A 23,402-nucleotide genomic window follows, 5' to 3' on the forward strand; every position below is an offset into this window, starting at 1 on the left:
GCCAGCTTTTTTTCTCTCTTTTTTTTCTTTCTCCCTCTCTTCTTTCTTTCAGAAAGCAGAAGAATTTGCTTGCTAGACGACCGGTCACTCAATACTGGTTATATTTCCATTTGGGCCATGCACGCATGCAACATAAAGTAGCATATTCGAATTTGTGATATCAATCATGCAGTAATTTCAGAATTACTTTATAATAACCAGTCATATGGACAACTATATCAAAGTTAGCGAAGTAAACGTGCCATGTTTATCACCTTTTCCGACTGAATTAACTAGTGGTACGAAAGAAATGGTAGTGAAGGAAAATACTAAATTCAAAAATATTCTTACCTTTGTGGATAAACTTTTCGAGGTATTATTCTGTGTAAACATCCAAACATGCTTATTACTGCTATTATGTTTTCATTTTTTGTTTCTTGTAAGTGGTAACTAATACTTCAGCTAGTTTTGTTTTACTAATTTATTTTTTTAATTTGCAGCATTTCATTTTTTTTTTTCTATCTAGGGAGAATGAGCAAAATATTTTCCTAAGAATCACTATTTTTCTATAGTGATGTTTAAATTTCTTCTGAAGAGGATTTGAAATTTCGTTTTTGTAGCTCTTTTCTCCTAATTTATTTTTTTGTGTTCGAAATATTATAACTTCATATTATATTTCACCAATTATTTTAGGATACAAATTGTCGGATGGTAGTTTTCAAGGGAGTTGGAGAAGCTACGGCAAAATGCATTTCATGTGTGGAAGTGTTCAAAAGGAATTATAAGGTCAGCTCTAACACTTCCTGTTTCCATTTTCAAAAATGCAATCCACATTCTCTCCTGTTTCTTCGTTGTCTTTACCGTATCTATTGTTTTCACTGCCAATAATTGATCTGAATGTCGCCTTCGAAAAAAACTTTTCATTTCTAATTTTGATTTTCATCAGCCTCTAAGGTAGAACGTTAGGATACATCATAATTTCCATCTTGTTTCCTTTTTTTAAAAGCATTATGGTTTATTTTTATAAGTAATTGATGCTTACAGGATGGAGTGCTGTATCAGTGGAACAAAATACTATTCACACGACGAACTGATTCTTGGTTACCAACGGTTGAAAGTTTAAGCAAGTATACTTCTAAGAGTATTATTATTTTCTAAGTACTATTAATGCCCCTCTCAGCTTCTCCACCGTTACACAGTAACTTGGGTTGAAATTGTGAGAGAAATAGACGGTAAGAGAGCTTTGTTATTTTCGCTTTTGATAATGTCGGAAAATATCTGCCATCAGTTTTGACAGTTGGGACTTTGCTATCAATGTTTCAGAATACTCGTCCATGTAGATGTTCCAACGATTTTTATTTTGATTTCCAAGGATCCTTTTCCGGATGATTGCATCGATGAAAGGTTTAATTTTGCAGATTTTTTAAACCACTACTGTATAAAGAAGGTCTCAGGACTACACAGATCAATTTATTTCATCACTATCGATTTTTAAAAAATATCCAGCATTTTTTTGATAAATCCAAACCATCACAATTTCCTTTCATGACCTACTCTTCAGCTATCAGAATTCATCTGTTGAAACAACTGGATTTACATCCGGCAATGGGACGATTCCAAACGGGTTAGAATTACGACAACAAAAACCAAAACTTTCGCGAACATCAGGGCCGAACAAGTGGAATAGGCCACCCAAAAAAACTATAAGACACAAAAACAGCAGCCTGTATCTAAAGATAAATCATGACAGAAGTCAAAGTCTTTTGTTGTATCAATGATTTTGTAGTGTATTCAAAAAACTCCGGTTACTTTTTATCGTAAAGCTTTCGTGCACAGTATTCTTATCCCAAAGCTCAAAGCTTTCCTATAAAAAAACATTACCAAGTTGCTCAGAATTTTAATTCTTATGTCCAAAAGATGTTTGATGTGTAATTAAATGAATTTCCATAAAAGAACATGTATTTATTTCATGGTAAATGTTTCTACCAAAACTTCTGTTATTCAGTAATTTCAAGCAAAAATTGGTCTTTTACAAATAAATTCAATTTTTTAGGACTCTTGAATTTCAAAAGAGTAGTTTTGAAATTTTGATAGAGAATTATTTAGTTTGATATGGTGGCTGATCTCATTTACATCTCAGAATTTCATAATATGCACCACATCATATGTCACCAAAAGATTTTTTATAAATATCTTTGAACCTTCACAGTGATAGATGGGAACTCATCAGAAGAACCAGTACTAAAAAGTTGGATTTGTATAGATCCCACCTTGAATCCCATGGTGACAAACCGCAAACTTCAATAAGCGGAGCTTATTGACTATTCAATTGGTGTTTGTTGGCTGCAGCTATCAATGATCATATCATTTGGTCATTTGGTATTTGGTTTTATTTGATTTGATTTATTTTTTTTGATCATTTGGCTGGCCTGGTCATCTGATATATCGGAAGACTAGCACGCCAATTCTTATGTTCATTATCCGGATCCGAAATGAAATCATGTGAAGAGGGCGAGACAATAAACTGAATGATTACTTAGCGAAATTTAAACAATAAATTGGAGCAAAAATAACTTCGACCAATAAGGAGAGTCCTAATTTCATGCTTGATAAGTGTTGTTAATCACCTTTTTTATCACTTCTGACGCTAATAGTCTTTATCGCTGCTCTCCCCCAACCGTTAAGTAATTAAAAAGTTCGGATACACTGATATGTTCTACATTGTCTGATAACGACATCGCTTGCAAATACTAAAACGCTGCTGTACTTCTAAGCATAATGTTGACAGTGTCACTCATCATTGTCCTTTTTCTTTTCCTCTATTAAATCTTCATTGAACAAAATACAAAGTAAAGTAAATGCAACTTTTATGAGAGTTGTAAAATTGGTTGATCGTTATTTGAATTACCGTAATCCTGTTTGGTCGATCTAATTGCTTTTCAAGATAGAGTTCCAAATCTTGTTATTCAAAAACTAATTCCAGTCATTTCTCTCAATCACTGCCTTCTGTTGTATTGTCAACATTTCTTTCCTATAGCATTTGCCGGTGCTAATAACTATGACCCTTTTGTCCATCTACTCGCCACTACCCTTCGTTTTTTTTTCCCCCCTCCCCCCCTCCTCCTTCACTTAATTTAGCCATTTGCATCGTCATCCTTCGCCATCCGTTGGTCTTTATGGTCAAATCATTGTATCTTCATAATTGTTTACTTGCATAAACTAATCGTATTTTTTCACTGTTTATCAAGAGAATTTATTTTGGACTATGTTAAAAAGATATACAAATTTTTGGATGAATGTATTATTTTAAGAGTCCTGATATTATCTGAGGTACCATGGAAAGGTTAATATGTTTGATTATGCAAAGGTCGGGGAAAATTTATTCTGATGACTCATGATTAAAATTTATATCTGCTTTAAATCAATAACATTTATTGGAACGTTTCGGGTAGTTGTATTAAAACTGTCCTTATCATTTCTATCAATTCAATCCACTCTTTTCCATGCTTCAAATATCTTTCTTATTTAAAGATACCATGAGAATGATGTCATCTTTTTTTTTTATACACTAAACTCTTAATTGTAATTAATAATTAACAGAAATTTGAAGAAATTTCGGAGCAGATTCTTTTCTTTCCTTAAGATTAAATTTAAATTATTTAATAAAATAGATGAATCATACTATGCATGCAAAATGCTTTTTTATTGGCAATGATGGTAGCAACTTCAATTTGGTTGACCTTTTGACCTTCTAATAGATACACTGTGAAGTTATCGCCACTTTTTAGTGTCTAAGTCTATTATCTCGATATCTTCGTTTATTTTTGAATAATTTCTTATTTATTGGATATCATTAGAAATCCATAAGCATCCGGTCAGGCATATATTGCATTAATGTTAATCGTTGACCTTTTGACCGAGAAGAAGCAGTATCCTAATTGAACATAAGGAAACATGTTCACTCGAACATGTTCACCTTTACTTTATCATTTGACTGATAGCAAGTTATTTTATTTCCGGAAAGATGGGATAGTTTCATTTTTAATTTCAAAAATTATCTAGAGATCTATCATGGCGCTTATTGTGACTCCACAATGATGTCTTCCTGTATTTCACATCTGTCTCTCTCTCTCTCCCTCTCTCTCTCTCTTAATTCGATGTCACTTCAAACCAGTCCATTTCAGGTTGACTCTACTACACTTTACTTTTTTACTTTTTTTTTAAATGAACACTTTAACGGATCACGAAACATTAAATGGGATGCAAATGCTAATCCGCGCATATTTGTCTGCTGTATCCATCTGCTCCTCGCTATTATCCGCCTGTTTTCCTCATCAGCGCAAATGTCTTTTGCATTTGTAAGCTTTTCTCATCCATCATTTTTCTCTCATTCTTCAAATTCATTCCTGAATCGTTTGGAATTAAATCATTTCTTTCTTTTATTTTTGTTTATAAAAACGATCTTTGTACTATTGCATCAGTTCTTATTCATTCTGACCTTACTCATCGAGAAAGTACTCAATTAATTGCGATAATATTAAGTTAAAAATTCCACAACTATGATTATACTCATTAACCTGGCAAAGGTAAGACTACCGATGGAGAAGAAAATGGGAATTGTAATTATCGCTGATTAGTAACTAATAATTTCCATTAGATCTATTGTCCGATGGGGTAGTTGATGTCGTAAATGTGCATGGTACGTACGATTTGATGATATCATCGTATTTTTACTATGGGAAAATGCTGATACGCTACACTGACTGCAATTAATTGCTATTTGACGATTTATTGCTGAGCTATAAATATGATAATCAATGGTAATGATAATAATACTAATAGCAATCATATCGATTCATCTATCTTTACTCATTCTTCTTCCAAGATGATGGTCAACATGGTCAGTTACTTTGGTCAAGAAGTGGTTACAAGATGGCAAATGAGATTAAATCTGTTTCCTATGGATAGCTGAAGTTTAATTGCCATACACCTTTATGCAAATGTTGCTGTAAATGAATTTCGTTGGTGTAATTGTTTCAAATCGACATTTCTTCCACGATTGCTTAAATCTTGAACGATTGATTTAATCGTAGTAATGGTTAAATTATGTTTTTATTTATTACAGTCTTAATCACAACTTATCTACTGATTATTAGTAAATAAGATGATGATAAGAAATTGAAATTCCGTTATTAAATGAATGAAGAAGGCCTGTTTCTCCAAAATAATAATTTGACCTTTTACCTATCGATCACTCTCTTTTTTTTTTAATCTATCATAATCCTATCATCACTCTCTTTTGTTTTGGTGAAATAATAATTTAACCTTGTTCATTCATTTCAATTTTTCATAATTACCTTATTCATCAATAAATAAAACTATCACCGACTAATGCCATCTTTTAAATTTTCAATTTTTTTTCTTTGCTTTTGAATTAATCATTTATTCATAGCTTCGAATTCGACTACTGATCTTATCACATTTTATCTTTTTCATACTAATATGATTCTGTTATGTGCATCCTATTGCTCGCAAATTATAGTCGTATAACTTGATGAGTAAAATCCAGTAATTTGAACGGATAGATTAGAAATATTTGGAACACCTGGTTTTCGAAGAAGAATTACGTTTGTAAGCTTTTGAGCAAAACCGTAGATTCTGGAATATTTTGGTGATAAACAAGTGTACCTGTACCTGTGAATCTGCTGTTGTTGAACCTACTGATTATTGTGACAATCACTTATCTGCTTACTTTACTGATCCAAAAATAGCGCGGAAAAAAATTGGATGAAGCGTTATATCATCCAGATTTTATACAGGAAATAAATCTTTGTTAAAACTTGGAATTATTGAATGAAATAGATTAAAGTGAATTAAAATGAAAATAGAAATCAGAAATGTATTGCTTTAATGTTTTTATTTGTTTTTAATATCATCAATCTCTGAAAAGCTAATAGTTTTTTTGACGGGAATTTACTGTTATCATTTTGTCAACTTTGTCAACTTCCTAATTTCAAAAATTGGTTTATTCCGCTTTAGTCTACAAGTATGAAGTTTGAAGTTTAAATGAATTTCATTTGCTTTTGATAAAAACCATTAAAACGTTATACAAGAAATGTTTGATAAACATGCATTTGGAATAATTCTTAAATTTTAATTTCAGAATATTTTTATAAATTCAATCACTGCTTCACACTTTAATATGAAATATGTAAATTCATAGTGGCAAATGCGCAATGACTGAAAGTAAACTGTTACTGAGAAGATCATCCGTTGATATACCTTACGGTTTTATCATACGACATATCTCATTTTATCCATCTAAGGTATATCATTTCTTCATTTAATCATTCTATCTTCTGAATGCCATAATTATGAATTAATTAGTGAGTTTAAAAGGAGTGACTTCCTGAATATTAAATTTTAACTTTTAAATTTTAAATTTCATACTTAAAATTAAAAATGAAACATATAATCTGATTAAGCAATATAGCCAAATGGTATTTATCAACAATTAAATTTAATGTGTTGATTACATCACTGAGTTAATTAAATTCTGCAAATAAATGATTCAATGAATAGATTTGGTTTGTTAATGGATTTTTTCGTTTACAAATATACCTTGATATAATTTATCATTATTCCAAAAAAAATACTTTAATTTCTAGTTATCGAATTTTATGATACCATTTATCTTCTCAGTACTCTCGAATATCCCGCGATATTTTTGCATTTATTTCCTGAATCATTTGCAATGCTTTTATTAGGGATGGACTTTAAAACTATTCCTTCCCCGTATCAGAAACTTAACAATTCAAAATATTGAGTTGATTGAATTTACAGTTGTGTCGTTTGAATATCTCACATTTCTGAATTTGATAAACAAAATGACAGAATGTTTCTTTTTGAATTTAATTCAACAAGTCATAGATTTTTTCCAAAAAAAAAAGCTAACTATTTTCATATTAAAAATCAAACGATTAGACCGACTGGTAAGGTATTTCAGGGCAGTTCAATTGAGGGGATGAAATGTCCACAGAAACCATTTTATGTCTTAATAATTCTAAGTGTGAAACCAGCAAGTGTGGCGGATAAAGCAGGTCTACGAACTGGTCATCAGATCATCGGAATGAATGGACATGGTGTCAACCGTTTGAATTACAGCGATGTTTGCCGAATTACCGAAAGGTTATTTAAGTTTGTGGTTAAATTTTAAAATTTATTGGGACATACTTCTTTAAAATAGACTGCAACTAAATTTTCATGACTAAGCAAAGGTCAAAGTCTTATGCATGTGTTTGAATTGAATGAAGTGCAAGATAAATGTAATACCTTGAATTGGCTTAAATTTTTAAGGATGGATGAACTTTGATGACTTTTTAATCCAAGTTAACCATCTTGCTTTATCAATACCGTTTTGTTGTTGAGTGTCTTAAAAATGACTTTCATTTAAAAAAAAAGAAAACGACTAATCAATATGTATGTAATTCTCATAATACTGAGTTATTTTTCTTCCTATGAAATTGTCCAAAATTATAAAATCAATGATGTCATCTGTCCCCAACTATCGTTTTGAATTACTCCATTAATCAAGGAAACTGGAAAATTTTCAACAATCGGAAATTGTATCAAAATAACTTTCGTACGACAAAATATTGAAACTCATGGAATTCTTGCAATGTATTTCGATTTTTTTCATTGATAAGTGATTTTTAATTAGAATGAAATCAATTAAACTAATTATTAACACTATTATCAATCCATTATCAATTATCAATTCATCATCAGTTATTATTAATTCACTGTTAATAACAGTAAATTGCAACAACAAATATTTCGCATCAATTAATTGTTCATTCTTACTTGTTTACTAGCCGCATAATTATCAATGAACTAATCGTAAATGTTTAAGGTTCATTTACAATTATGATAAATTATTCCCATGAGAAAGAGATAAATTTTGGATAAGAAATGATAAGGTAAATCAGTAATAGCAACATCTCTCTCTCTATATATATATATATAGCTAATCTATTTTCAATTATAAACGATTGATTCAAAATTTAAATAAATTATCAAATTGATGACTGAATTATAAATGGATTAAATTTAAAAAGTAATCAATGATCGATGCTTTATCCTTTACAAAATCATCTGAAATGTTAAATTTGTAAATAAATAAACAAATAGACAGACAAGATAGAAACACATTACATTCATATCTTTTAAATCTATCGTAAAATGTCGTCGATTGATTTATAAACAGATACATTTGGTTGAGGTTTATTTATCTATCCATTCCTTTATTTATCTGCCCTATATTTAATCTTCAATAATACTATACATCTCTTATTCTTTCCGTTATTTCTCTTTTCGTTTCAATGATTTGCTTTACTTATTAGCTATACTTTATTAAAAGTAATTTCAACTCCCCTACAACTTTTTTTTTCTTGACCTTTTCTCATTCTATCTTTTTATAACAAAGATTATTACACAGCAATAGGTCACATATATGTCACTAAAAAAAAATATTCTTTTCCATTTGTGACAACATTGTAATTTATGTTCAATTGGTCACATAGAACAAGCGGTCATCTTTTTCCTTCATTCTTTTTTCCTCATTATCCACCACACATATATCATCATCATCTTCATCACCATCATCATCATCACCATCATCATCATCATCGCCATCATCGTCATCACCATAAGACAACAGCACTGATTCGCTGTTGTATTATATCATTTCGCAAGATCCTATCTATCTAAATCTATTTTACTATCTTTGTTATTATTTTTACATCCTAATAAAATTTCATTCTGTTAATTTTAATGATAATTCCATTCCTATCAATGTTTTATCTACTTTTTTTAATTTTAAAATAACAAATTGAGCGTTTTAGCAATTTGCAAGTTGTATTGACTGATTTTAATCGTTTATCCAATAGAAGCTTTAGCTAAAATTCTAATCGTTTGTTTACATTTTGATGGTTTGTTTACTGATAACGAAGCATTTTAATCAATGATAACAAGACTCGTTTAGTAAAATTACTTATTTGCTTGAATGAATTATTCTTATCAGTGGTCAACTTCCAAAATAGCTTCACTCTTATTCATTATCAGTTTATGATATTTGGTTTTTTTTTTCGTCAAAAATTTTTGCGTTTGGTTAAACTCATGATAGTACTTCAAAGGGATTATATCAAGGTTACAGAGGAAGTACCGCTATATCGCAGAATACTTTTTCCGGTTGTACCGCATATTGCAGTGATATTTTGGTTGGACTGATTTATCGCTTATTCATTTCATCATCTTATCAGATCCTTGAGTATTTCTATTAGGTTAGTAATATTTTAAGTAAATCATATAAGTAGGCAATTATGAAACTTTAAAAAAGCTTAAAATATTGATAAGTGTTAATGTTATCAGTTATTTAAAGAGTCTATTTTGTGTAAAATTAAAATGAATTGAAAGAGGATGAGGAACAGACAGATTTACCTTTTCTGCCTATCTTTGTTAAACGTATTGAACTGTTTGCATGAATTGGTAGTTGTTATAGGACATCAAAATAAATTTTCAAATGAAATGGCTTTTCAAATCAGTCATGTTGAAGTGTTTGAAGAGCTATTAATTCGAAATTCTTCTTCAAAGGAAGATTCTGCATGTCCACTTGTTGTCCATCGTTGACCATTAAAATACATAGCATTACATTCATCTTAACATTTCCAGTTCCTTTATGCAAATTTGGAATTGCAAAAATGCCGAAACTATCATAAAATCTCATTTGATCACTAATCAACTGATGCTAGTATGGAGGAATATTGCTGAATCTTTCAAATTATCAACAATCATAGGATCGATAAGACAATAATGATTTGTTGGCTTTTTTATGAATCATGCTTTGGCCAAGTTTTGGAAATGTCCAATTTCAATTGTATTCTGGCTAATTTTATTGAAAATTTATTTGATAAGCTAAGTTTCATTTGACTGTGATGAATTTATGCCCAATGAAAGTTATCATTTGCTTCGAAATCATTTTAGAAAACTTTGAAAGAACAATTCATCGTCTTCTTTTCCTCTTAAAAATGTATTGTTTATTTGAAGCGATAAGATTTTCTTCTTAATTTCAAAAAATCTGAAACAAATAGTTTTGTGCAAAAATTTTAAAATCATTTTAAAATAGAATAGGTGTGCTACAAATGAATAGGACAAAGGGAGGGATTGGAAAAAGTGGTACCCATGAAATATCGATTCGAGATTAGATATTAAATGAATAAATGGATTAATTAAAAGGATGTTTCAAATGGGGTATAAGAAAGTACGTGACATATATGGCATTACCAATTAGGGTTTCCTGAATTTGTTCGTTTCGTTTAAATAAAAAGAAATTGACAATGTCATCTATGAAGGAATGAAATTAAAAAATTTGAAATGATTGGTTAATACTTTCTAATTGATTGAATTGAATGTAGATTAACCGGAGAGTAATCAAAAAAACCGGATTCCTTAAGCGGATTAGATGGAAAATCTCTACCTTTTCGTTCAACAAACAGTTTATATATATATATATATATATTAATGACAATAACGTTTACCTTCAACGATTTCCAACGTTTAGTTACATTTGCATTTTATCAAATAAAACATACATTCTATTAAAAGAGAAGTTTAACGGTTATCAGTTTTTTTTTCCGGTAGTTAATTCAGAATTGCATTGTTGAAATTGAATGATCCCATCTGAACTTTGAACTTTATTAATTTCCGTACTATTAATTACCGTACTACTTTCCCGTACTATTCCGTTTAATCATAACTTCTTGAGGGGCATAACGTATTTTTGAGACGAATTTACCCTTCCAATAAACTTCTTAAAGGATTTCAGAGCAAGAGATATGGTTGCAATAATCTAAATCTATTCAATACATTCATAAATTCAACCTTATTTACCAAGTAAATAAGGAATTCATTTGGGTCATTAGATAATGTTTGATCTTATTAGTTCAGCAAAATTTCTTTTATATCCCAAATATTCTTTTTGTTAATGATATAGTAATAGTAATACATTATGGAAGGGTATTAAGAGAAGGAAGAACAATGAATTATGCATCATTTTTGGACAAGAAAGAAAGCGGTTGTCCGTTTCCCATCAATTTGTGGGGAAGCGTGGGAGTATGCTTTTAAGGAAGAAAGGGTAAGCGAACATTTCCGGAAATGAGAAAGCCGCGAACGGAGAGCAATAGACAAATACTGCTTGAATTAATTGTCTCATTAGTGAACAACAATAATGAATCATTTCTTCCAATCAAATTTCCCGTAACATGTAATTCCCTGTTTACGGAAATATTTACCGATACTTCCATCATTTTTCTATTGGAAAGGAAATATTTAATTTAATTTAATTTGAATTTTGCTTAGTATTTATTTGTTTGAGTTATTTCAACTTTTCCCAAATATTTTTACGTGATATGTAAATAGGTAAGCAAAAAAAAAGATTGCTTATGTAAAATTACGCTCTGTAAACATAAATTCGAGACAAATATCCAGGAGAAGAAGATAAATTAGCTAAGGAATCATTTTTATCCTTATCATTGTAGTGGATTGGAATTGGAAGTGATGGTTGCTAAAAGAATGCATTCAAAATTATCGATAATCAAATCTCTCTCCGAGGATCCATTAATGTCCACATCTGTCACCAGTATTGTCGATGGTATGATAGTTACAACTAAAGATGCGGATATTGATGATCTTCAAGGTTTTCCATCATCAGTAATTGTGGAAGGTCATTCGGAGGTAACACTGAAAAATCATCAACATATAGCAGGAACATCAACAATACTCCATTGTCCGGTAAGTGAACTGATTTCGAAAATAGTGTCATTTATGGGATGATTAATACTGCTATGATCGATCTATTTGTCCTAATTTTTCTACCCGGCTGAAAATTTCCCGGCTTTTCGGAATGATTTCAATCCGATTTTCGCAATCTTCTTCTCTTTTCACATCATTTCAATTGATTGTATCAATTTTTGGATGGAATTTTCACTTTGAAATAAAGCAATAAATTTTGAACTTTAAAACAAATTAATAAATCTTAAATTTTGAAATAAATTAATTGATCATATAAAGATTTCCTTGTATGGAAACTAATTAATATCATATCATAAAGATGATTTATCATTGATTGTTGATTATTTTTGTTTCTGATTTCTTCTTTTCCAATATTCATCAAAAAAAGTTTCTCCTTTCATTTGTTACTATCATTCTTTCGTATCCAATTTTAATTTTTTATTATCAAATTGAATTTTTTCGTTTTCATATCATATTACATTACTTGTGACGAAATGGATTTTTCTATCCATGAAATGGATTACTGATTAATCTGAGAGCTTTGTAAAAACTGATTGTCGCTAAACAGTAAAATTTTCCCCCCCCCCCCTAATGATAAGAATAAGGGATTGAATAGTGATAACAAATTGATAACAGGATAAATGAATTGTTGTTATGCCCAATTTTCTATCTCAACTATTGTTTAACTCTTATCCAGTCCTAATTTGATATTAAGTAATCCATTAATGTCAAAATTGAAATGATTGTATGATCATTATCAATTCATTATCTGTTGTTAATTTATTATCGTTATTCAATTTCTTGTTCTCATCTATTAGTAGAGATGAGTGATTTGAATAAAGTTAAAAAGGTATTATTTTAGATAAGCAATAATAATAATTCAGCACTTGTTTTTGGCTATAATTAGATTGAGCCATGAAATAAGTAATTGTGAAAGGCACTTGGCTTTGACACTTGGCTTATTTAATACATAGAATCTCTTAATATTAATGGATTAGATTTAATTTTACATGTAATCTGACAATACTTTTCTCTTCATGGATCAATAACTTCATCTTTCAAAGATCCCTTCTATATGTATTCAATAAAAGATAAGTATCGAATCAAAAATTGATCATTATGTTTCACTCTTCATTTTATGCAGAATTATGGTATACTGTTAATGGTATGGGAAGAGAAGAAAGCAAACCAGTTTGTCACCCCTGTTCTGTCACACGAATTCGATTATTTGTTAACGAATTCAATTATTGAACATTGGACATTCGATGAAAATTCAATAATACCGCTGCATATAGAAACGTTCTTTTTTTTTTTCTTCTATACCATCACAATTTCAAAAGGCTAATTTCTTGACTCTTTTAAATTTTAAATTTCAAACTTTTGAAAATCTTAAATTAGAATAGTACTTAACAGAATACGAAGGATAGGATAGAGAAGATGGGAGAAAGGTTACGTCATCGTATGTTCTCTCTTAAGCAATTTACATGCAACGATTTAATTGAAATTCAAATGAAATCTCTTGTTTAGCTGATCATAATGTATCAGTTTAATACTTGAGTATTTTCATATTCTCTCTTATCACTGAGAATTTTGATGAATCGATAGTTGGGCAGTTGTCACAGAAAGGTTTGTTGGATTGTTTTTCCAAAAATTCCTATTATAAATTCCAAATTAAGTCCCTACAATATGTCCTCCAAATTTACAGAAATTACCAACCAATATTTTTATGCATTTTGAATGAAAATTTGACAAGAAATCTTTCTGTTGAATGCTCTCTAATCTGCTATTTATGATTGATCACTAATTGTGTTTTGGGACTTCTGTTTTTTGGCGCAAATGTTCTATCTGTCAATTTTTCATGTTATCTGTCATTTCATTTTAATCATCATTTCTCTCTTCTTTTGAAAAATGATTCCTTTCATCGATCTTTTCTTATCATTAAGGTTACTCCTATAATCAATCTTATCATCAATTTACTCCGATAATCAGTTCCTTCTTATCATTAAATTACTCTTGTAATTAATTTCTTCATATCATCAGATTATTTTCAATGAACATTTCATGAATCATGCAACTGTCTTTACATTTGACAATCAAATGTAATGCTATATTAGTGTTAACAGTTGTCTTTCGTTGTTAATTAACACTTTGATGATGAATCATGCGTAACATGTAATCTGAGTTTTGGAATGTCTCAGTCTTGCGCTTCTGTCAAGTTCAGTGAAAAAAGTGTCATTATCTTTTTCAAATGAATCATCGAAATGATTTATAAAAGATTTAAATTTCCTTAAACAAAAACAAAAATATTGTCACTTTCTTTTGCTGTTATACTTTTCTTATCTTATTCAGTCTTTATAAATTTACTCACTTATGACTAATGTCATTTAATTTTAAATGACATACAGGTAAAGAGTATAATGCCATGTAGAGAATTGTCACATTTGATTTATAATGTCTAATTTTTTTTTCTTTTCCCTGTGAATTACCAATTTTTATAATTAGCATTGAAAAGAAGTTTTTTTCTTTCCTTTTTAGTGGTTGAAACGAAACGATTTTTGCTTTGGAAGTGCTTTTTCAAACGATGAATTACACAATAAAAATGTTTCCATACATCGAAATGATATGAGGTAATTTTATCACTTTATCACTAATTTACTGCCTCTCTCTCTTTCTTTGTCGAACATATGAGTTTATTTGTTGTAGGAACTATTTCCTCTGCTCTGATTATGATAATATAATTTATCATTTTTATCACTTTACAACATTTTCCACATTAGTATGTATTTTTTTTTCAAGTGGGGAATTGGTTTAAGATTGTTAGAAAATTACTAATTTTTTTTTTTTTTTACAAATCTTTTTAGGCACTCAAATTCCAAAGCTTTTTATCTAAATGAGCACCGCGAATTGAAATCGAAAATGATCATTGCACCAAAAACGATTATTCATTGTGAACATCTGGCACATCGTGCTGCACCATTAGCACGTACACGAAGTGCGCTGCAAATTTCACTTCAGTCATCTGCGCCATCATCATCCTCATATGAAGAGAATGCAAATCTTCAGGAGTCTGAAAAGTTGACTGCAAATAAGTGCAGTACGATGCAAAAATCAATTCCAAAGTTCAAAAAAAATATGGTAAGATTGCTAGCACGGGAATGTAAAAAGAATAAATTCCAGTTTTTCAGTTTCAGTTTTCCGATTTTTTTAATTTTCGATTTTCAGTTTTTAGTTTTAATTCATTCAAAATCATTTTTCCTTGTGAATCGAAATAGTATGGTTGAATTTTAGAATGTTTATTTATGCTTAAAACTGAAGAATTGAAATTTCAGATGCATTCCAATGAAATGTCGCATAGTGTCACGACAACAACTGATAGCAATAATAGTGGTAATGGTAGTTGTAGTAATACATTGGATCCAAGAAATCACAATTACTTACATTTAGCGCCAACAGGACAAACGAATCGCTTACTTTTGCAACACTATTCAAATACCGCTACTAGTTCGTCTTCATGCTATAGACCAGAGGTTTTTCTTTTTTTTTTTTCTTTGAGAGAGAGAGGGAGAGAGGGACATTGCTTGAATGTTGTCGAAAATTTTACGAAGTTTTATAATTTCATCTCTCATTTTGTGTCTTTTTTTCTTTTTTTTTACTTTGTTGACATGTATTTTTGAAGTAACAATTTTTGGGTGAAAGTTCAAAGGTTATTCCACAGATGGTAAGGTGAGAATTTTTATCACTCAACAGGAATGCATTTAATAAGGAAAAACAAATTTTTTTTTAATAAAAAGATGAGAAATTTGAAATCAAAATTTCAATTCTATCGCTTTATTCTTTCAGTGATGTTTCGTTTACTGACTTTTCTATCTAAAAATTGGGAAGTTTTTAAATTACTAATTGCAGTAAATTTTTTACCAAAATGTAGGAATAGCGAAGTCTAATTGATGAATGCTAAGGTGGGGAATTTTTTGAGATATGAAATGAAGTAGTTAAGAAATGCTACTGATAGAATTTTACCAAGTAATCAGGAGATGGTCCTGATAGGAATTTTGGCAAGTATCTTCTAATGTGATTATGATTGCTGATGAAAACTGAAATATGCTTATGCAACGGAAATGCGTGCGTGATGTTAACGTAATAAATTGAAACGTAAGCGAAAAAAAACGAGCTGTAAATGAAAAATGAATTAGACGGAAATTTGACGGGATTGACGAAATGAGAAAAATGAAAAATAAGTATTATCAAAAGTAATAGTTTATTTTTTAGTTAAAAAATGTGAAATGTTTTAGTCGTTAAGAGTGAAATTTTTGTTTTTATTTTTTGACAAGTTGGAATTTATTTTTTTGAAATGATTTTATCAATTTCAGGAAAATATGCGAAATGATTGTGAGAATGAACAATTTAAGTATTATTCTAATCAAAACAAAAGCTCTGGTAAGCAGAGAAAAATTTTAGAAAAGTTTTAAGAAGATAATTTTACAAATTTAATTGCTATCCTTTCCCCTCCAGGCATTATTCATTCCTGTTTTATTTGTTGAGGACCTTCATTTCTCTGTTTTTTTTCTTTCCTCAAAGACCCAGTGGATTTTCTTTAATTTAAATTTAAATTGGATTGTACCAATGCTCTCTTCATGCAAATTTCTTTCTAGACATGACTGACACTTTTTCTTGTCCAGAAAAATTTTTTAAACGACATGTCGTGCGACAAGCTTCATTCTTAGCGGCTGTTTCACGTGGTAATTCTCATCGATGTAAAGGTAACAATTGTGATTGTTTATTTAAGCGAACAATTTATCATTGTCCCTTTGTACTCCAAAATCTTTAAATCATTTCTCAACCTCTGGTATTCATTTATTGCTTAATTGATAATTAATAAAATATGCCTTAACCTTAAGCCATCTGTCATTTTTTTAATGATACGAGTTAAGTATGTCTGTTAAACAGATCGTCATTGAAATAATTACATTACACCACTATGAATCACTTAATTGAAATGAATTTCATATCTGTTGAGTTCCTTCAATTAGCTATATTGTTGTAGAAATTTAAAAGATCAATCAATGTTACTCTTTTTCCTTTCCATAATCACTTGATCTTATTATCATTTCTGATAAATTTAATTTAATAAAATTTTGATAGCATTAATTGTAAAAATTCCCTCTTTTATTTAAAAGATTTTTTCACAAATTTGTTTATTTTTTGATAACATTTCTGTAATTCATCCAAATTATCATATCATCATTATATCACTTTTCCCTTTAGAAATACGATCTATTTCCATTCATGATTTACGATCGAATATGAAAATTTCAAATGAATCCCTTCTATGGCAAGATACTGGTAGTACCACTCATTTAACCCCATATTACACCAATACAATAAGGTCAAATGAGTCATCGTCAGCAGCTATGTCAGGATTTTCCACATATGCTTCTTCAGATAATAATGAGATCAAAAGTTATTCAAATATTCCACAACATTCAACATACTATGTAAGTGATTGTAATTGATATCTTTTCATTTCAAAACAATAACTTTTATTTATTCAATAACTTAAGCGACATTTACAACCATCGAATTGATTTAAATGTAAAATTGGAAAAGAAGAAAAGAAAAATCATTCCCTTTATTGTTTTCATCTTTTTCAAAATTTAATACATTTAGCATCTGGGAAGCTTAACATTAAGCATAGCTTCTTGCTTTCTTATTATATGAAATTTGATTTTGATTACATTTTTTCCATCTAGAAAAGTGCAGTTAGCATTGATTATTTCTCCATTTCAGATTACTCCGGAAAATAATTTCCTGAATGATACTCAGAATAACAATTCCTTAAAACAGGAAAAGCGAGATATTGAGAAAATTTCGAATATTTCAAAAATTTCATTATCTGATACTACTACAAATAAGATTTGGCGACAAAATGAGAGCACTTCACTAAAGTTAACAAATAAAACTCTGATCGATGTACCATCATCACTTTTAAGCGGTAATTCTTTTAAAGTTGATCCAATTGGAAGAGCAACTGATCATTGTTATAGGATGAAGAATGTTCTAACTAAAAAGCAATTTTCTCTTACTGATCAAGACTTGAATGGTTTGTTTACTTTTTATTTAAACCTTTTTTTTCCTAAAAATTCATTTAAAAGTTTTAAAAAGACAAAGGAGAGAGAGAGAGAGGGAGAGACAGTGTGTCAATGACAAATTTGACAAATTTAATGACAAATTTACGTGACAAATTTATGAATTTATGATTTATGAATGACAAATTTATGAATTAAGATTGTCTTAATGAAATGAAACAACTTGTGATAATTTAACATCTTTTGTACCATTAGTTATTATTCTTTTGTTTCTAATCTGTGGTGCAATAGGACATTTAATTATTAGTGGAATTATCTATCGACTTACTCAGTTTTTTTCTCTTTTAAAATTATTGGAAACTTTTCGTTTCATCCAAATTTCTTTTTTGGATGATATTGGTACATTTCTAAAAGAATTAATAATATTTCTTAAATAAATTTTAGAATAATTAAATTTGATAACTTTTTGATCTTTTCCGATACAGTTACTCTTTAGTGATTTGAGAGAGTTGCCGTATTAAATGATCAAAATTTCGAATTTTGCGAATAATAATAATGATGAAAATGATAATATCTTTGCTAATTAATATCCTAATTAGCTGAGCAGAGGATCTGCTTAATATATGGCAAATTTAAGATTTAGGAGTAAATGAAATATCAACAATAAAATCTCATTCTAATTAGTTTTTTTTTTCTCTCTCTCTCTCTCTAATGATTTCAAGTAACATGAAAATTTGTAAAAAAAAAAAAAGGATGAAATTTTAGTGGAATTTCACGAATCATTACAATAAAGAAAAAGTTTTAAAAAAAAATGCTTCTTTTTCTTTAAACTAAAAAGAAAGAAACGAAAAGGTAATAATTTTCAAGGATAATGATGAAAATTATCGTTCTGATTGGGTTGAATTACTCTAAAGATATGTACATCTCTTGTATAATTTATGCCAATTCTTTTTCTAAAATACAATTTTAAGCATGCATTGGCATAATATGATCTTTCTTTTTTTTTTTTTTTCAAAAATTTGATCATAAAATTTTGAAAAAGAGATAGCCAAAATAGGTTATTAAGATGATTCATTTCATTGTCAAGAATAGGGTATAGATGTGGATCGCATGAATTACTTGTTATCATGCCTACCAATAAAAGAATGAAAAAAGGTAAAGGTGTATTTAAAATTGTCAAAAATTATATTTCATAGAAATAAATTCCAAAAATTTAGAGATTTGTCAAATTAAAAAATATTCTATCCATGGAAAGAGTGACTTAACCAAAAGCATAAAGTTGCTAATTACGATGACAATTTGATTTTTTTTTTTCAAATGATTATAACTTTTAAAGGAAGCGATAAGATTATTTATTGATGATTATTTCTTAATATTATTTTACAATTAATATATTTTATATTTACAGTATTGATTTAATTTGCGATCAACGATAGATCAATGATTTTATGCAATTATGAAGGAAATCATAATTCCTGATATTGATTGATAGATAAGAAATATGGATAATTGATCATGATTACTGTGATACATTCTTTTCCTTTTTCTTTTTTTGCTACCGTATTGAATGGAAGTAAAATAAAACTTATTTAGAAGGCATAAAACAATTATTTTTCCTAATTTAAATGGATTAATTTTATAGGAAACTGGAATTAAAATGATGTGAAAAAGATTGAAATGACAAAGAAAGGATATAAGAAATTATATAAATTCTATTCTTCCATCATTTTCATATTTTCCTTTCTCTCTTTTTCTCTCTCTCTTTCTCTCTCTCTTCATCACTTTCCTTACATCTCATTTAGCAGCTGTCATTTTTCGACTAAAATTTTTCACTTCAATCACATCAGTGATAAATAGTGATGTTAATAAGAGAGATAATCATGATTGTGTCTTACTTAGATCATCTTTCACATCCTATTTCTCCATTTTTCTCTCATCATTTTGTTATCTTTTATATTCTTTGAAATTTTGATTTTAATTTTAAGCTAACATAAAAATCAATAAATGGATTTCATGATTAACTTAGGAGATATATCTTCCATTTTTTATCATTCCAATTTTTGCATATTCTTATAGCTTAAGTACCATCTTAAAGTATTCCAAATTTTGACCTGAAATGAATTATATATATGTTATCATTATAATTTGTTAACTTATAACAATAAACATGTGGTACATACAGCTTATCGCAATTATAAATGAAGCTTGATTAACTCAGATATGATATCAGTATGATAGTAAACATTAGGAGCTGTTCCGGATGTAAACTATCATCTGCTTTATATTGGAAATTTTAATTATGACCTGTTCACAAAATTTATTGTTGAACATCTGTGATTTGCATATTAACTGATAATTTTCAATTTCTGGAAGGGGAAGGAATGGCGGATTTCTTTGATGATACCGAGTTGTTAGTTGCAGAATTATGTTCAATTACTGCAAGCATTTTGCAAATGAATATTTTGGGAATAATCGATGACCTAAATTCGATCAAATTTTGTTTTAGAAATGATACTTTTAATGATATATAATTTGATAGTGTAAGATGACAATTCCGATAACTTTATCTTTTTCAATAATTATCACCATCTGATATGTTTATGTATTCGTTCTCATTAAAAGAACCGCTGGAATATTCGATGCGATCTTTGTCTTCTTCTCTTGGATAGGGTATGATTACGTGTTAGATACGATCTCTGCACACCTCTCTAAAAACTCTTATCATATCACTATCATCAAATCATTCCACTCACTCTATTAATTTGATTTTAGGTAGAAATTGGATAATATTTTTCAAAATTTCAATTATTCAATAGTAGTTACTTCAGTTATTTCATAAATGATATATCTGTAAACATTTGATAATTGTTATCATAAAAAAAAGAACTGTTTTTGTGTAATCATTAGGTGTTAGGGAAATCACTGTTATTATCATTATCATTAATAACTCAGTTACTTCAGTTCATTTCTCACTTCGTTATCATTTCTCTTACTATTAATATTCATTGTTTGACAAAATATTATTTATTTAATTTTCATTTTTAGCCAATGCAAGTTTATTGCCAACGATAAACACGGATTACAACGTAAAAAAGCGCCTTTCACGTGCAGCCTCTGTGGAAGCATTCTCAAAATATGGTAAGTATATTATTTATTAAACTTATTACTACTCATCAATTTTCCATGGAGAGATTGTTGTCATTGGTGAATCACAAAAGATTTTGTTGACCAATGCTTCTTGACGAAAGTTTGTAATGGATGAAATCAAAATTTCGAATTTTATTGGAAGAGAGAGAAGAGGTGGAATTCCTGACATGATAAGTTGTTGTTGTTGATGATGATGATGATGATGATGATATGGATGGATAGATTAGGATAACTTGAAAGTCTGAGAGTTTCCATTCCCAAAAGGAATTTGGGAAATTTTTGGAACTTTATAATTTGTCAAAATAGACTCATTGACATCGATTTTTCGACGATTTTAGCTGCTGGACATTGTACTACTTTGTGCCATTGATGTGATAGAGCAGAATTCGAATCACTGCTATATCGCTTTCTTTCTTCTTATTTTTACTATTTGCTAAAGTTTTGCTGTTTATGAGTAAAATGGACATTGGGTGTTAATGAGTAAAATGGACAAATGGACAGTGTTAATTAATTAATTAGCATGAAAAATGATGGGAAAGTATTATGAGAGAATGTTCAGAAGCTTTGAATTTCCATTTCCTATGTGAAATACTTTAACCTTCGCAACATTAAAATACATTTTTAATTATTTGATAGTTTTGTACAATAAGCGCTTCTGCTTGTACAGTTGCGCTGCTGACCCGAATTTCATAAGAGATTATTAGGCATTGTTATCACTGTTCAAATGTTATCACTCTATCAAATATTCAAATTTTGATGATATTTCTTTGTTTATTACGTATTCATCATCAGTGATATTTCTTCTAGATTGAAATTCTAATTCCTCTTTGCAAAATAGCTTCGTTATTTAGACATTCTTAAGTAGGATGGTTTAATTAATAGTAATTAATATTGTCAAATCTTCTACATCTATTGTAATAATGGTTAATTAAAGCTATTCTACTTCTTTCCTTGTATTATCCAGTTCTAATCATCTATTTTTTCCCTCATTCACTTTAAATCATAAAATTATTCTTCCTAGAAGTCCTTCACTCGTCATTTTGAATGGGAAACGATGGCTCTAATTTATAATGACGTAATTGACGTAAACGATTTCTCATGAAGTACGCATATGTCAGAAGCGCCTTCAATCTCATTACCGCCCATTGATTCTGATTTCAGTCATGATATTTTGTAAATCAAATTATGCTTACCAACTTAAATGACAGCTGTGCTTTCGATTACTTTGTAAACAACTTTGAATTAATTCTCACTTACGAACGATTATTTCAAGTGTTCTCATCGTTATTCATATAAACAAACGCTCGATTACTTTGTAAACAATTACATAGGAGTAAACGTAAGCATAGCCATTACTTATAACTGTAACCTTTACTTATATGAAATATGAAACAAATCAAACTCAAAAATTAAGTGCAAAAAGAAGTCGTTTACTTCAATAACTTTAATTAGTTTTCAAGCAATTTGTCGAGAACGATTAATAGCAGTAGAAAAAAAAAAAAAAGAATAGACAGCTTTTAAATTTTTTTCTTTTTTTAAAATTGACAAATCGTTTTTCTTTTTCTAGCTGAATACAATTTAAATGAGTCACAAAATTATTTAAACTCTATACTTTTTGTTATTTTTCTTGAAAAGATCATTGATCATTAAATTATGAAATTTTTTGGTTTTTGTTTTCAAAACAGAATTATCAATTTTTATTTTAAAACTTTCAATTTTTCAATTTAACATTCAAAAAGAATGAAAGAAAAAATATATGCCCAAATATTTTTTTTTGTCCTAATTTTTGAATTTCATCTAATCCTTTTAATTTCACAAAAATATGTTGATGTCAATAAGAAACCGGTCGAAAATTGTGAAATGAATTTTAAAAAAGATGTAAAATAGTTGAAATGAAGTTTTCAAAATTTTGTAATTAACTGTTTTTTTTTTCTTTTTTTAATTTGTACGCGAATTTTTTCATTTTTAATGATTTTTATTTTTTATGATTTTCACTTATCACTTTTTTTTTTTTTTAGTAAGCTATGCATTTATATGTTTACTTTATTTTCTTTCACATTACTACAAAAATGAGTATATGCTGCTGTTAGTGATTTTACTTAGTGACAAGTTGGAAGTATTTATTCACTAGTGTTGAAATTAAAAGTTATATTTCAGTATATGGGCAGGCGGAAGTGTTATCTTTTACTCTCCTACGTGATTTGTATTGGGAATACGGGGAAATGAATGTGGGATAATTAATTGTTAAAAAGAGTTGATCAGATGATCTAAGTAAAAAAAAACCCTGGGATGGATTGTTTTCTTTTCTCTCCCTCTCTCTCTCTCTCTCTACTAAACAATTAGTTT

General features: G+C 29.0%; 5 protein-coding genes across 5 annotated transcripts; 4 read left to right on the top strand and 1 right to left on the bottom strand.

Moving 5' to 3' along the window:
* Positions 1 to 173: 173 nt before the first annotated feature.
* On the top strand, positions 174 to 1,757 carry LOAG_04634 (hypothetical protein; the record flags this gene model as incomplete). Its single annotated transcript, XM_003140171.2, has 5 exons — positions 174 to 352; positions 673 to 765; positions 1,024 to 1,106; positions 1,303 to 1,383; positions 1,541 to 1,757. The coding sequence occupies exons 1-5, from the start codon at positions 206 to 208 to the stop codon at positions 1,755 to 1,757; spliced, it is 621 nt and encodes a 206-aa protein (XP_003140219.1). The 5' UTR covers positions 174 to 205.
* A 4,458-nt stretch (positions 1,758 to 6,215) lies between these two features.
* On the top strand, positions 6,216 to 7,195 carry LOAG_04635 (hypothetical protein; the record flags this gene model as incomplete). The annotated part of the gene is made up of 2 exons (XM_003140172.1): positions 6,216 to 6,305; positions 6,986 to 7,195. 2 exons carry the CDS (start codon positions 6,216 to 6,218, stop codon positions 7,193 to 7,195), a joined length of 300 nt encoding a protein of 99 aa, XP_003140220.1.
* A 1,350-nt stretch (positions 7,196 to 8,545) lies between these two features.
* LOAG_04636 (hypothetical protein) lies at positions 8,546 to 9,240 on the bottom strand (the record flags this gene model as incomplete). The annotated part of the gene is made up of 2 exons (XM_003140173.1): positions 8,546 to 8,708; positions 9,221 to 9,240. 2 exons carry the CDS (start codon positions 9,238 to 9,240, stop codon positions 8,546 to 8,548), a joined length of 183 nt encoding a protein of 60 aa, XP_003140221.1.
* Positions 9,241 to 11,592: 2,352 nt separating this feature from the next.
* Positions 11,593 to 11,868, top strand: LOAG_04637 (hypothetical protein; the record flags this gene model as incomplete). The annotated part of the gene is made up of 1 exon (XM_003140174.2): positions 11,593 to 11,868. The coding sequence occupies one exon, from the start codon at positions 11,593 to 11,595 to the stop codon at positions 11,866 to 11,868; it is 276 nt and encodes a 91-aa protein (XP_003140222.2).
* Positions 11,869 to 14,448: 2,580 nt separating this feature from the next.
* Positions 14,449 to 17,336, top strand: LOAG_04638 (hypothetical protein; the record flags this gene model as incomplete). Its single annotated transcript, XM_003140175.2, has 6 exons — positions 14,449 to 14,453; positions 14,688 to 14,961; positions 15,156 to 15,353; positions 16,194 to 16,260; positions 16,476 to 16,583; positions 17,089 to 17,336. 6 exons carry the CDS (start codon positions 14,449 to 14,451, stop codon positions 17,334 to 17,336), a joined length of 900 nt encoding a protein of 299 aa, XP_003140223.2.
* Positions 17,337 to 23,402: the final 6,066 nt, after the last annotated feature.

The sequence above is a fragment of the Loa loa genome (genome assembly GCF_000183805.2).
Source record: "Loa loa unplaced genomic scaffold supercont3.26, whole genome shotgun sequence".
Classification (NCBI taxonomy): Eukaryota; Metazoa; Nematoda; class Chromadorea; order Rhabditida; family Onchocercidae; genus Loa; species Loa loa.